General features: G+C 39.5%; 1 protein-coding gene across 1 annotated transcript in view; it reads right to left on the bottom strand.

Moving 5' to 3' along the window:
* VPS41 (VPS41 subunit of HOPS complex) overlaps positions 1-16,183 on the bottom strand; it is a 266,714-nt gene that overhangs the window by 98,266 nt on the left and 152,265 nt on the right. Inside the window, exons 11-14 of the mRNA XM_066341578.1 lie at positions 7,947-8,044; positions 4,515-4,644; positions 2,810-2,925; positions 1,479-1,535 (exon numbers count right to left, since the gene is read on the bottom strand). Coding sequence (XP_066197675.1) covers positions 1,479-1,535; positions 2,810-2,925; positions 4,515-4,644; positions 7,947-8,044 — 401 coding nt within the window. The remainder of the gene's footprint in view (positions 1-1,478; positions 1,536-2,809; positions 2,926-4,514; positions 4,645-7,946; positions 8,045-16,183) is intronic.

Raw genomic sequence — 16,183 nt, 5'->3', positions numbered from 1 at the left:
TATCTTCGCCAATCCATCCCTATCAACTCTGCAGGCCCCATATCTTCCCCTCCACACCAAAAAGGGAATCATACTGCAGCTGGCCTTCCTCTGGCCCCCATCTGCGAAAGAGAAGCTTTCTAACAAGCAAATGTGGTATGGCACTAAAAGCTTAAACTGCCTTCTAGAGACTCCAAGACAGAGCCAAGCTCCTGATTGCAATGGCCCTTTAGGATGGGACTCTTCCTATGTAAGACACAAATGCTCCACATAACTAAGAGGACCACGCAGTTTCTCTATGCTGCACCATCACATGTACTATTGGCTGGAATGCCTTCTGCTCCTTATTCTCCACAATTCTGAATAGGGGGGAAAAGGATACTGTTTCTTTCCATTTAGTTCCTGAATTACTTTGGGAATTAGGCTTTTATGTGGAGTTTTACAGATAAGTTTAAGGTGGAGGATGTGTAGGGAAAAGAAATTTGTGCTGAAAACCAAGGAGCTATAAAAGACTAAGTTTCCGGTCCTGGCCGGTTGGCTCAGCGGTAGAGCGTCGGCCTGGCATGCGGGGGACCCGGGTTCGATTCCCGGCCAGGGCACATAGGAGAGGCGCCCATTTGCTTCTCCACCCCCCCCCTCCTTCCTCTCTGTCTCTCTCTCCCTCCCGCAGCCGAGGCTCCATTGGAGCAAAGATGGCCCGGGCGCTGGGGATGGCTCCTTGGCCTCTGCCCCAGGCGCTAGAGTGGCTCTGGTCGCGGCACAGCGACGCCTTGGAGGGGCAGAGCATCGCCCCCTGGTGGGCAGAACTTCGCCCCTGGTGGGTGTGCCGGGTGGATCCCGGTCGGGCGCATGCGGGAGTCTGTCTGACTGTCTCTCCCTGTTTCCAGCTTCAGAAAAATACAAAAAAAAAAAAAAAAAAAAAAAAAAAAAGACTAAGTTTCCAGTTTTCACCTGGAAACGAGTCTCAGGCTGGACAGTCTCTCAAGATCTTTCATACCCAGAGGGTAAGATCTCCTTTCGGCTTTTCTTCTGCACATTCACTGTCACAGTTAGCAAAGAAATAGGCTTTGTAGTCACTATATTTTTCCAGAGTCCAAATGTAGTTTTTCCAGAGTCCAAATGTAGTAAAAATGTGTGTGATGGCTGGATTAGTCAAAATCAATTGAGTCTTTGGTACAGTTTGTGATAATGTGATTTTACCTATGATTTAAGAAAACATCCCCACACATAACTGGAACACTTTGTATTTAAAGTGTATTTCAAAAATCCAGTTTCCAAATTACTTAAAACTACCTCCTGCCAGGTGTTCACAAGTTTCTTGTTCACAAGCAGAAACTGACTTGTTAAAATGAAATATTTTGATCTTACAGGTTAGAAAATTAGTTTGAAATAAATTCTCAAAAGGTGGGAAGAATCAGTTCTTTTCAAATTATTTTCAGTCTCATTATAATTTATTGAAAAGTAAAGTTATACTTCAAATAATGAAATTACACACTTACCAGAATCTTATGTCTTTTAATGTTCTTTTGGCTGATTTCAGCTGCCATCAAAGCTTCCTACATTTACACAAGGATGAAACAGGAGTAGAGAAGGAGAAACAGTGGGAGAGAGTAGGAGAGGTAAGAGGTTTGAACACTACATTTGTTATGTTAAAGCTCTGGACTGCATAAAGGAAGCCCCACTTTCCCATGGCTTTTGCTTCAAGCACAGAAATTTCTAATGTCATGGCTGAATGAACCTTACTGCATTTAAACTCAAAAGAAATCAACCAAAATGAAGACTTCTCTTATTTCCTTTGAATTCATTTCTACATTAGGGTATTCTAATTATTTTTCAGACAGAAATCAAAATATAACAAAATCTCCCAGGTTCAAACAAACAAAAAATTATTTGTCATTCTAAATCTGTATGATGTATATTGACAAAGGGATACTTTTTCTTTATGAAACATAAAAAGTAAACTATATGCATATGCTTAGGTATATCTACAAATAAGATTTTTTAAATCTCTGAGTTTTTATTCTGGAAAGTTTACAATTATTATTTTAACACAAGTATTTAAAACAGAATTATTTCTTTAAGAAACTGCTGGCACTCGAGTAATATAAGATGACCCTGGTGCCAAATGCCTAGGCTCTAAACAGTTTATAAATTAAAAACATTTTTTCCCCAAATCCTGCCAGGTGGTTACAAACTTAAAGCAATATATAAATGGATGGTTTTTAGTTTGTTTGCTTTTAGTTGATTAGTATTAAAGCCATCCAGAGAGTTTCTGTAACTAAACCAACACAAGAATGCCTTTCTGGCTATTAAAGTTAAAAAATGGCTTTTGGTTTGTTTGACCATAATTGGTCATTATCTACTACAATTAGTCTGAACTAAGACTCTATGAAGTAGACGCCATCAGTCCACCTGAATGCGTAGTTCAAACCATCCTAAGTGAACATTAATTTTCAAGATTTACATTTACATGTGAAATAAGGAATAGAGAAATAATTTCATGAAAATATCCAAATAGACAATACTGGAATCCTAGCTCTTTTTTGTTTTCCTTGAGAAAGCACAAAATAAACACTTCAACAGGCTGGATCTAACCCACCCCCTTTGTCCGCTATCAACTCTTCCCCCTTTGAACAGTAAGGCCAGTTAACCTCCTTGTGATCGTGATTCCCTCAGTTTCTAAAAAGAACATTGGAAAGTTATTAAGCTCCAAAATATTTTTAGTTTAGGGCATTCTAATTCACCTACATGAAAGATTTATCACAAAACCTTTTATCCTCTCTATGCTACAGACGTGTCAATGCTTTCAAGAAAACAAAATCCAAACTACTTCATATTTCTTCTTCTCAAGGAGCCAGTCAATGTGGTCGTCTTGGTCTCGCTCCTTGGCTACTACGACATCTCTTGGACTCACGATGTAAAAGAGGGATTCCCCTTCCGAGTACTCTAGAGGTGAGAGAATAGAGGAACACCTCAGGTCACTCAAAGGTAGGCAGTGGTTTCAGGGGACTTGGTTAGGCAACCCAAGTTATGAAGTGAAAACAGAAAACTTGCCTACCTTTGGAACAAGTATGTTTGGTTCTGTTTAAAGGCAGGCATGGGACACAGTTGAGAATGATAAAATATATTCCACTGCTTTAAAAAGTATTTAAGGTGTAAAATTATTTGGAAGAGAAAAAGAAAGGAAATAGGAAGGGGGGTGGGAACACCAAAAATCTTTTTAAAAATAAGATGGGTTTAAAATTCTGTGTTTAATATATTCTGACCTCAGCTAAAAGACAGTATTCAAAATTCTCCATGTTCACTCATATTAGAATTCATTACTGTATATAAATGTTTCTTATGGCCATTTACAGCACTGTTCTATTTTTACAGAACAATCACACCCCACAGTCTGCAGTAAATGTTTCCTCCTCATCAAGGTCAAGGTCATCTAAAGCATAAATGACAGATGCCCCAAACCCTGGGGATATAATCTGTCATTTCAGCATGTTGTGCACAACGCCAATTGTGAGTGTTTCCTGCAGAATTCAATTATAAAACCTGTTCTGAAGGGTTTCTAAGTGTGCAGTCGAGTTTGCTCTGAGTAAAATACTTAGACTGGGCATTTTCGGCTGTGAATCACGTTTGCTTTTGCCAAGTCCCAAATATACTATTTTTACATTTTTCAGCTGACTAGAGGTTCCACATAAGAAAACTCAAACATGTATAGAATATTTCTTCATTTCTTTTTGCTAAAATGAGAACTCAAAATACTTGCAAAAAAAGGGACTAAGCATAAAAAAAAACGTATTTAGACACGGAAAACAGTGTGGGGACTGGAGGAGGGAAACGTGGTGGGAGACGTGGAGGAGGCCACGGGGCAGGGAATAGTGATGGAGGAGACTTGACTTGGGGTGAACAGAGTGCAGTGTACAGATGATACACTGTAGAACTGTGCACCTGAAAGCTGTACATTTCCAACCAATGTCACTCCAATAAATTCAATCATTTTTTAAAATGCCAATTCTTAGAAGTTTAAGAATGTGTTTTTCAAGGATATGGTTACACCCCAACACAGATGCCCCTGATACGACTAAACAGCAATGACTTTCCGTTTACTTCTGAGCAGTGACTAAGCATATTTGTTCATCAACTCAACAAATATTTGGTGAATGTCTAGTACGGGCGCAGCACTCTCCTGGTCTCTGAGCATTTGGTCACAAACTGAAAGATAAACTTCTCCGCCATCCCACAGCACACTGTTGAGAGACAGGAAGTTGAGAGTGATTAGAACTATGCTGCTCGACATCGATGTAAATTAGTTGTCACATGAAATCCTTCGACCAACAGAGCAAATATAAGAACAAAGAGCACAGAGCCTATTCCCCAGGGCCCTAGGGCATCTCTGGGCCGCGATGCCACAGCTGCAACAAGAGGCCTGCCCAGATGTTCTCTCAGATCCTTTCAGCACCTCCATTTACATTCCTGGTTTTGCAACTTGAGTGAGAGGGGAAATATCAATGTAAGACATCATCGGAGCCAGCCTGACTCACCTAAGTGATAATCTCTACATTCATTTTCCTGGAAACCTCTCAGGGTCAGTGCATCAGAAGAGATCTCTTCACACGCCTCGGACAGCGGCTGGATAATGTCCAGCCTGGGCCTGGCGCAGTATTCTCTTTCCTAGGGCAAAAAAGAGAGAAATGGCTCATTTTAATTACAGTTCTATACATTATACAAATTAACCTAATTAGCCATAATTAAATGCCTTGTTTTTTTATTTCAGCAGATGTAAGCTCTTCTAACCATCTACCACAGACAGCCTCATAACTGTGTTTGATTTCCTGTCCTTTAGCCCAAGATACACAGGACAGATACTGCTGTGTTACGTCTGTAGCCCACCACCACAGTCCACAAAATCCATAGCCAGCACAGCCTCGGACAACTGTCACACCTTTTCCTCACAAGTGTAAGGAAAACAAACAATGTTACCCAACCTGCTGCCTCTGTGGGTAAACTTACTGGGAATGCTCAAAGGCCAGCAGCTAAGAGCTCTGTCTACAGCAGGACAGGCTGAGATGATAGGAACATTCCCTATCTGTACTGCCCAACATCACCAACAGGAGTCGCAGGGGCCTCCTGAACACCAGAAATGGGACTACGGTGACTGAGAAATGGAGTTGTAAATTCTATTTAGCAATTTACATTTAGTTTTAAATTAATTTAAATGTAAACATATGGTTAGTGACTACAGTTTTGGACAGTGCAGTTCTGTATCAGGATAGAAGGAGAAAAGGTGATTGATTGAGGGCCTCTGACAGTTCCACTAACCTAGTATGATCATACAGAGATTATGCTCATAGAGTTCTTAAATTACCCCTTAGTAAGTATTACTGTTCCTAATATCACAGATGAAGAAAAATGAGGATCAAAAAGTTTACTAAGGTCAAAGTTATGTAGGTAAATGATAAAACCAGGATTTGTAGAAAAACTGAGACTTAGGGTAAACCTTAGATTTCAAGTCAAGTTTGTTTTACCTTAAAGTTCATGCTTTTGGGGCATTCATACACAGGCTTGAAACAGACACCTGACTATTTTCCTAAGCAATATGGCCCAAAGCAGTGTGCCACTGGTGCAGAGAACACAGATGAACAATACAATGAAAGTCCAGTACCACGCTCAACTCTCCAGTTCCCCAAATAAACAGTAAGCCCCAAATATTTCTCTGATCAATTTTGTTAGGTTAACTAAAAAGCAATTATGTTAGCTTTGTACTACATATACTGAAAACATTCCAAAAATAAACCAGTAACTATAACAGAACTAGCAGAGAAAAAAATAAAAATAGTGAATACAGAGCATAATTTATCAGATATGTGGGGAAATGAGAACTAATCTCAATTTTGAAAAAATACGAGGAAAAAACAAAGATTTCAATATTTTAAAAAATTAACTGCAATAGGAAAGACAAAAGTAGCAAAATAGAAAAAAATATTTGAACCAAATAATATTAAAAGAAAACCATCTTGCTGGACTACATAAGGAGCTCCTTTACATGTGTAGGGTAACCATCAACAACGCGATCCATCTCACTGACAACCCTTGTTCACTGGCCAAAAATGCCCTGCTCCTCTGTGAACTTCCTAGCATCAGGAATTTGGTCTTACTGACCTACGATCCCCAGTGCTTAGCACAATATTTAACACACATGTGCTTTATTAATGAATGAAGAAAAACAAAACATCAGGGGAACAGCTTAATAAATTAGGGTAAATAAAACAGGTGAAAGAGGACACAACCACTACAAATGATAACAGTGGGAGACTACACAGCCATGTGGAGAGAGAATGGAGTAGGCTTAAAAGTATGTCAGTACAGGATAGCGTGTAACTATGACTGCAACTGTGGGGGAAATGCAGATGTAAAATGTGCAACAGGAAAAATATGTTGGGGGTATTATTATGAATGATATAAATTTTAATTTTGTACTTAAGCTATCTTCTTGATATGGAAAAAGGGGGCGTGGTCAGCCCCAAGATGCTTCTTTATTCTTTTTGTATTACTTTTATCAGTTTATTCTGTGTTTCAGAATTTAAGGTATACTTTGGTGATATATGAGAAGAATATAATGACACACATTTTCAGTCATCTCCAAGACCCTCTCATCCATTTTTAACCTGCTCTATGAGGTTGGCCTTTGTTGGTTTGTACTCTTTTCCAATGCCCTCTTTTACTAACAAAGGTTTCTTCTCTTTCTTTTTTGTGTCGATTGTTCATTAGGCTTTTCTTCTTTCATTTTACTGCTTCTTTCCTTCTGTTTTTCAATCACATTCTCAATGCTCACCACATTCTTTATCAAAAAGTACCATATTTACTCCCTCAGGAGCCACTGCTTTTATTTAAAAAAAAAAAGATAATAACAAACTGATGTCTTGCAACAGAGCTAGAGGCCAGCCCTATTGATTTTAGCAGGTTTGAGTGTTCACTTAAGTCTACAGCACCCCATTGCCTAGCAACATGGGCACCCAGAGCTTCAGGTTACTATAGCAATGGCTTCCTGGTGCAAGTGCTAGCTCACAGAAATGCTTGAGAGCAGAAACCACTTCAAAACTGGTGCTCCTAGGGTTTTTCTCCCCACTATATTCCTTGGCATTTGAAAAGGAGGGAAAAAAGGAGGGGATACTGAAAAGGAGAACTTACTTACTTAAAGGACTAGACAATCAATTGCAATTTCTTTCATATGCAGGATCAAAAGAAGATTCTTCCCAACCAGCTCTCCTTGTTTATGCCTTGAATCCACCCCTACCCTCTTCCTGACAGAACCTCTGGACTCTGACAATACAGACAAATTGGGAATGAGGCTGACCTGGGCTTCAAAGAGAGGCTGAGTGTGCAGGCCCCTCCCTGGACCATGCATACAGGCTGCATTCCAAAGTCACGTTTAACAAAATTTAGCTTCTCTGTTGCTTATTTATTTAGCCTTGCATTTCACACTTGCACTAATAACTGAGACTTCGCAACAATCTATTTCAGAGCAAGAATCAAGCTACTTAGAATTACTAGGCCACTGGGAGGTAAACAAATATGTCTGGACCACAGGAAATAATGAACTGCCCTTTCTGTAACTCCCTCTGACCACAGGGGTCCTGTTGTTACAGCAGATCAACATTGCTGTCATTTCTGGTAACACACAGTGTCAGCTTCGTTTCTTTGCTTTTCAGAAAGAGGAATCCTTCATTCCTTTTGCTAAAACACCAAGAGATGGAAAAAAAATGGTTCTCTTTTGCTCAGCAAAAGAAACAAAGGCAGGCGGTGCTTCTCAGAAGTCACATGTTAAGTGGGCACAGTAATCTCTGCAGGCCTTACTTCACAGGTCATGGAGTTCTGCTCTGACTATAGCAGAGCCTTTTCATGGGCAACTGATCTGGCTATAATGCTGAAAATGAAACCACATATCCCTTTGAGTTTAGGGTGAAGTAAATTACCATTTTCTCTGAAACCTCCTTCACATAGGAAAGCACAACCAGCTGATCACAGAGAGGTGCGAGACCACTGATGAAGAATTCGGTTTCAAACTGGGACACTGCAAACAAAAGGACATGAGATTCACCATTAATAGGAGCAAAAGCAGCATACAAAGGAAAGGACATGTCTACTCTGTACTCCAGACAGACTCACTTCAGAAATCGACACCAGGAGACACTCAACAGTAATCAGGACAAGAGAAGCATATCTAACCACCTCACTTGAAAATTTGTCACAAACCGAAGGCAAACATGGTCATAACAGCAACATGAACGATCACTGGGCCCAGCTAGCTTAAACTGGACATAGTTTAAAAAAACATAGTTAAATCCCATGAAAACCTAACGTAAACTACTATTAATAACAATAATAATTTCTTCTTTATTATTATTTTTTTTAGCGAGAGATAGAGACAAAGAAAGGGACAGATAGGGACAGACAAGCAAGAAGGAGAGAGATGAGAAGCATCAAGTCTTCGTTGTGGCTCCTTAGTTGTTCATTGGTTGCTTTCTCATATGTGCCTTTAACCAGGGGGCTCCACCAGAGCAAGTGACCCATTGCTCAAGCCGGTAACCTTGGGCTTCAAGTCAGCAACCTTTTACCTCAAGCCAGTGACTGTGGGGTCATGTCTATGATCCCATGCTCAAGCCAGAGAGCCTGTGCTCAAGACAGATGAGCCCATGCTCAAGCTGGTGACTTCGGGGCTCGAACCTGGGCCCTCTGACACTCTACCCACTGCGCCACCACCTGGTCAGGCAACAGCAATAATTTCTTAAAATGCCTGAGTTTCAGTTGTTCACAATCAGGGCATTATAGCGGTTTAAAAGCTAAGACTGGAGTAAGACGTGCCACATATATACCATGGAATACTAATCAGCCACAAAAAAAAGATGAAATGCTGCCATTTGTGACAACACGGAGGGACCTTGAGAATATTCCACTAAGCGAAATAAGTCAGACAGGAAAAGCTATGAACCATATGATTTCACTCATATGTGGGACATAAAAATGAACTCACAGACATAGATAATAGCATGGTGGTTACCAGAGGGAGGGGGGCGGGGGAGTCAAGGAGGATAAAAGGGGACAAATATACAGTATTGGAAAATGGTTTGACTTTGGGTGGTGGGCATGCAATGCAACACACAGATCATGTACCATGAAAATGTACACCTGCAACCTGTATGATCTTATTAACCAATGTCACCCCATTAAATTTAATGAAAATAAATTTTAAAAAATAAAATTGTGGTGAAATAAAAAAAAAGTCACAAGGGGCGAGGAAGGAGAGGGAGGGAGTGGGGGGGAGGGTAGGGGCACAAAGAAAACCAGATAGAAGGTTACCGAGGACGATTTGACTTTGAGTGAGGGGTATGCAGCATAATCAAAGGTCAAAATAATCTGGAGATGTTTTCTCAGAACATATATACCCTGATTTATCAATGTCACTGCATTAAAATTAATAAAAATAAGATAAAAAAAAAAGGTCACAAGGAAAGGACACAAACAAGGAGAGCTATCTATAATTATGAAATGATAATTACTCCTTTTAACAACACTTAATATTTTATTTGAAGATCTAAAAGAAGAAAATGGAATAGATTACATTATGATAAAACTATTATTTAAGTGAAATATAGGTCAAATAAAATAAATTTTTATCTTTTTAAAAATTATAAAGAACTATTATTGCATCACTTTAAGAAGTATATATGGTGAAGGGATTGAGATGTATAGATTGGTAGTTACAAAATACTAACGGGGTGTTAAAGTACAGCATAGGGACTAGTTAATTATATTTTACGTATGGTGCCGGGGGGATCACTTTGTAAAGTATGTAATTGTCTAACCACTATGATGTAAACTTAAATTGATACAAAATAATTATGACTGTCAAGTATATTTGAAAAATAAAATTTAAAAAGTAAAAAAAAAATGTTTAAGTATATGTATTTAATTACAATACACCTTAGAGATCTATGGAAAGCTCAGTGGTCCTAGTACAAATATCTGCTGAGGTCCAATGATAAACTACTGATAATAAGTGACTGTCTTCGGCAAGTAGATTGGGGTGGTCTGTTAATGGCACAGCAGTGGTGCTGGCAAAGATCCTTCAACAACCAGCACTGCACCTGAGATTCATTGGGATCCACCACATTTTCTACCAGTTTCTTGATTCAGATCTTCTCCATAGTTCTGTGGTAGTAACTTCAGATTTAGTGCCCTTCATAGCTGGAATACAGCCTCCCTCACCCTGATTGGATGAAAGGATTGCTGAGCTCTGGTTCATTCTGGAGGACAAAGCATTCCTAGACATGCTAGAAGAAATAATTCAAGGAAAGTGACAAACTTCTGTACATAGCCCTGACCCAGAAGGGAAGCTCAAGTTCTTGCTCGGCACTATCCAACAGAGTATCAAGCAGCCAACAATACAACTTCCATATGCAATTTAAAAATTTAAACTGTTCAGTACCCCTTTAAAGAGTAAAAAGAGGCCTGGCTTGTGGTGGTGCAGTGGAGAAAGCACTGACCTGGAACGCTGAGGCCGCAGCTCGAAGCCCTGGGCTTGTCAGGTCAAGGCACATACGACAAGCAATGAACAACTAAAGGGAAGCAGCTATGAATTGATGCTTCTTGCTCCCCCATTCCCTCTTGCCTCTCTGATAAATCAATAAAAAAAATCCTAAAAAAAGTGAAATTTAAAAAATGATTTATTTAACACAACATATCTAAATAATACCCTTTTAACATTTAACACAAAACGAGGTAATCTACTTTCTTCACACTGTGTCATAGGAAAGCCTACATGAAGCACATCTGACTGTGCTGGCCACAGTTCACAGACCGACAGCACAAGTGGCTAGTGGCCACCGTACTGACAGCTTAGGTCTAAATGAACAAAAGATGTTTTCTGTGTCTTCAAACTCTAGTAATTTGACTCAACTCTATCTTAAAGGTGCACCTCATGGGTCACTACCTTCAGATACACACTGTACTATTTTAATTTATAAGAATTTAAGTTTTCTTTGTAGTTTAAGAAAATTTTTCTTGAAATACTGTTTTTGTTATTTATTCTAGTCTCTCATTTTGAAGGACTCTGATTTGTAGGTTGAATCATGTTTGCCTGTCTTCAGTATTTAGCACTTAATCGCAATTTTTTCCTTTATTTTTTTAATTAAAATTTTCTTGTTTCTTATGCATTATCTTTGTGTCTATTTGCTTGTGTCCCTTCTTGTTTAATCTTTATTTCTGAAATTACCTTTTACTTATAATTATTTTCTGAGTTGTTACCTCACTTAAATTATTAAATTCTTATTTTTGTTATACTTTCACGCCTTGCTTCACTTCTTAAAAACGTCTTGTAGCTTGTTCTAAACAGTAAATTACAGTTGCAATGTGTTTGGTGGGTGTTGTTTCTGGTGTGCTTTCATTGCCAAGGATGTTATATTACTCCACAATCACTATTTCTTAAACCTTAATATGAGAACTGACCTTGCTACTTTTTTGGTCCTTGGCAGGAAGTGCCAGCGGCTCAACTTGTGACAGTTCACAGGGGGTTCTGGGATGCCCAAGCCCCTCCATCTAACTGCAACCCTGCACCCACGCATCTCAGAACGGTCTGTGGTCTTTTCCAGGAAACACCAGGCAGCTGTTCTGAAGTCCCCCTGAGCTCAAGTCCCCTAAGTCCCTTGCTCCCCTTTGCTTTTTCTCACTCAGATGCTGATACCATAGCAGGTCTGTGGCTATTGGTTTTTCCCATCCACTTGTATCTGGGGGTTCTTAGGGCTATCTTGTCACTCAATTTTGTTGTAAATATTGTCTATGGGTTTTTGGCTGTGATCCAGTTGTTCCATTTTTATGAGAGGACTCAGACAGACAGACAAATTATGCTGCCACTGCCACCATCTTCCCAGAATCCTCCAAGCACAAAATGTTAATAGATCAGTATTGTATATCAACTTTATATCAGCCAGGGTGAAGTCAGATTTACATAAATACATAAATACTGTTGGGCCATCAGTGGTGCATATGCTACCAGTTTCAGAATGATTGCTATGTGATGGACATAAAAATTAATGAGCTTTCTTGAAACATAACTTTTATATCTCTGAGGATTATCAACAACTTAAAGAATTACTGAGTCCCAATTAAGCATAAGACACTCTTCTAGAAGCATCAAGATGATGAAGACTCCTTCTCTGACTTAAAAGAGACTTGTGAAACTAGAAGCTAAAGAAATAACTAAAATACCACATACCAAGCAAAAATGGAAATAGGTATAAATAAAGAAACAGTACAAAGTAGGAAGCTTTATTTACATGGAGGGAGAATACAGGGGTAGAAACAATGGCAATAAACATAACTATAAGCCCCTTAAGGGGGTGGTGGTGTTTATATCATGAGAGAAAACATTTCATTAAATATTCATTAGAAAAAGTTTCATGAAAAATTTAATAAAAAAGGATTTTAAAAATAAATGTATATTAGAGGGTAAAGGGTAAAAATTAAGATTTTATTTAGGTCTGAATAAAAGACCCTCTTCCAAACAATTTCCAACTAGATTATCTCACTTAGTATCAGCATATTCAGATATATGAGATATTTAAATCAATATTCTTTTATTTATTTACTTTTTTCCAGAGACAGAGAGAGAGAGTCAGAGAGAGGGATAGATAGGGAAATACAGACAGGAATGGAGAGAGAAGAGAAGCATCAATCATCAGTTTTTCGTTGCGACATTTTAGTTGTTCATTGATTGCTTTCTCTTATATGTGCCTTGACCGTGGGCCTTCAGCAGACCGAGTAACCCCTTGCTCAAGCCAGCGACCTTGGGTCCAAGCTGGTGAGCTTTGCTCAAACCAGATGAGCCCGCACTCAAGCTGGCGACCTCGGGGTCTCGAACCTGGGTCCTCCACATCCCAGTCCGATGCTCTATCCATTGCACCACCGCCGGGTCAGGCATCAATATTCTTGAGTATTACTTGTATCTCCACCAAATATTGGCTTACAGATATATTTTAGTGAGAAATACAATTATGAAATGCACTAATCTCTTCAGAATGATTTAGTAAATCCTTATTTATATCTTTCCAATTCTTTTTCAATTGATTTTATTGAACACAATAGGTTATTTTTCTGACTGTTAAAAGAAACCAGTTTTTCTTTCACTGAATAACAAAATATAATGGTGATATTAACAATAGCTCCAAGATAATAAATATTATGCTGGGAGGCAATATGGTAAGTGTTTTACAGACATTACCTTTTTTACCATAACAAGCACATCTCTATTTCAGAGGGGCTGATGCTCAGCAGGTTAAGTTGCTGGACTAGTCACTTGGGTAGAAGGTAGCAGAGGCAGGAATTTGAAGTCTTGCTTTTCCCAGTTATAAGTCACACTTGAAATCAAATCAGGACATAGAGATGCTCAGAAGTGCACCACAGTTAGAGAAATGGAAGTTAAGGGCTTGACAACCCTCTGGTAGAGCTGCATGCATGTAGCCAGCCCGTCTTGAATTTGCTGTGCTCTGACAAGAGCAAAAGCACCACAATATACAGGACTTGTGCTGCTTCTGAATTTTTGGTCCTTGTTTTCCCTTTGCTGGGTTCAAATGCCCACTAGCTAAATGTGATGCAGAAGGATTTGGTATCTTACTGAGGCCAAATAAAGTGATATCCTAAAGATTTTAGCTTCTATGATTTTTAAAAAGCAGGCCCTGGCCGGTTGGCTCAGCGGTAGAGCGTCGGCCTGGCTTGCGGGGGACCCGGGTTCGATTCCCGGCCAGGGCACATAGGAGAAGCACCCATTTGCTTCTCCACCACCCCCTCCTTCCTCTCTGTCTCTCTCTTCCCCTCCAGCAGCCAAGGCTCCATTGGAGCAAAGATGGCCCGGGCACTGGGGATGGCTCCTTGGCCTTTGCCCCAGGCGCTGGAGTGGCTCTGGTCGACGCAGAGCAACGCCCTGCAGGGGCAGAGCATCGCCCCTGGTGGGCGTGCCGGGTGGATCCCGGTCGGGTGCATGCGGGAGTCTGTCTGACTGTCTCTCCCCGTTTCCGGCTTCAGAGAAATACAAAAAAAAAAAAAAAAAAAGCAAACAAAAAGGTTTTTCAAGCAACCTATAAATAAGAACAATTATCTTTAGTTGTCTTGTATTCACTTATGAAGAAGAATCAAGGCTCTTTTGTGATAATGCCTTATTCCCAAGAGAACCTGACCCCTTGGTCACCAGATAGTAGTATTTCATAATCAACTGATATAACATCCACATACTTTTCAATAAGCTTGAACACTGTAAGTATGACCACAGATCTAAGACAATGCATTCAGAAATTACAACATTCCAACATCTTCAGGACTGCACTTTGAAGCAGATATACTTAAGTAAAAGTGACTTCACAGAGCCTTACATCAGCAGATTCTGGAGAAGTCCTAACATGAGAGTAAAAGACAAGAGAGTGGCTAATGGACAAAGCAGCAGAAACACTCAGCTAAGGAGGTGAGAGTACATATAAGTCAAAACCATTTAAAACAGGTTTAGTGTGCAATTTAGTTCCATATTTTCTAATCAATATTCAGCATAATTCTGTGTTAAATTAAGCATTTACTAAACTTCAGCACTCATGAAGTAACACCGAGGAGGAATGAATTTGTGAGTAGCTAACAACACACTGCTTAGAGCAGTTAAGTACCCTGATGTTGTATGGAGATTATCCATAGACTCTATAATCTTCATACAACATCAGGGTGGTTAGCTCCTCTGTGGACCAGCACGAAATTTCTGGTGGACTGGCACCGGTCCAGGGACCAGCACCTGAAAACCACTTAGACAATAGAAAAGGTTCTGATATGTCAAAAGGCTCAAACCAAACAGTTATACTTTAATTTGTTATAGGCTATTTAAAAAAGAAAAGTATTGGCGAGAAGGTGGAGAAGTTGGAACCTGTGCACACTGTTTATGGGAATGCATAACAATGCAGCTGCAATGAAAAAAAATATGAAAATTCCATAATTGAAAATAGAACTACTACAGGATCTGGGCATATATCCAAACAGTTGAAATCATGATCTTGAAGAGGTATTAGCACTCCCATTATTGTAGCACTCACAACAGCCAAGATGTGAAAACAACCGAAATGTCCATCCACAGTGGAATGAAGAAAATGTGGTGTATACATACAGTAAAACATTACTCAGCCTTAGAAAAAGAAGAAAATACTACAATATACAACAATATGAAACTGGACAACTTTATGCAAAACTAAGCCAGTCACAGAAAGACAAATATTGCATGATTCTACTTATATACATTTACTTTTTAATTTTTTATTATTTATTTTTAAGGTAAAAGGAAGGGAGTGAAGCAGACTCCAGCATTCATGCAACCAGGATCCACCCAGCAACCTCATCTGAGGCCAATGCTCAAGTACTGAGCTATTTTTAGCATCTGAGGCTATTGTGCTCTGACCAACCTAACCAGTAGAGCCACTGGCTGTGGGAGGGGAGAAGGGAGAGAAGGGGAAACGGAAAGAAGGGGAAAAGGGAGGGGGGAGGAGCAGATGGTTGCCTCTCTCCTGTATGCCCTAACTGGGAATGGAACCCGGGATGTTCATAAGCCAGGCCAACGCTCTATTCACTGAGCCACCAACCAGGGCCTATATATAGTATTTAAAACAGTGAAATTCATAGAATCAAAGTGTGGAACAGTAGCTACAAAGGGCTCGGAGGATGGAAGGAAAGTGGGCATTGCTAATCAACAGGCATAAAGTTTCAGTTACACTAGATGAGTAAGCCCCAAGATATGCTGCATAACACTGTGCCTATGATTTAACAATATTGGCCTGGCCTGTGGTGGAACAGTGGATAAAGCATCAACCTGGAATGCTGAGGCCACCAGTTCAAAACCCTGGGCTTGCCTGGTCAAGGTATATATGGGAGTTGATACTTCCTGCTCCTCCCCTTCTCCTCTGTCTTTCTCTCTTTCTCCTCTCTAAAATGAATAAATAAAATCTTAGAAAAACAATACTGTATTATACACTCAAAAATTTGTTAAGAGGGTAGATCACATGCTAAGTGTTTTAACCACAATAAAATAAAAGTTAAAAGATAAATGAATACTTTTAGAGACCAATAACCTTTGAATTACCTTGATTCATCAACTACACTTAGGTCATACATTAAACAATAGCAAATGACCTCT

The sequence above is a fragment of the Saccopteryx leptura genome, chromosome 6 (assembly GCF_036850995.1).
Source record: "Saccopteryx leptura isolate mSacLep1 chromosome 6, mSacLep1_pri_phased_curated, whole genome shotgun sequence".
Lineage (NCBI taxonomy): Eukaryota > Metazoa > Chordata > Mammalia > Chiroptera > Emballonuridae > Saccopteryx > Saccopteryx leptura.
The sequence above is the reverse complement of the archived record's forward strand: the minus strand, read 5'-3'. Positions and strand labels throughout refer to the sequence as shown.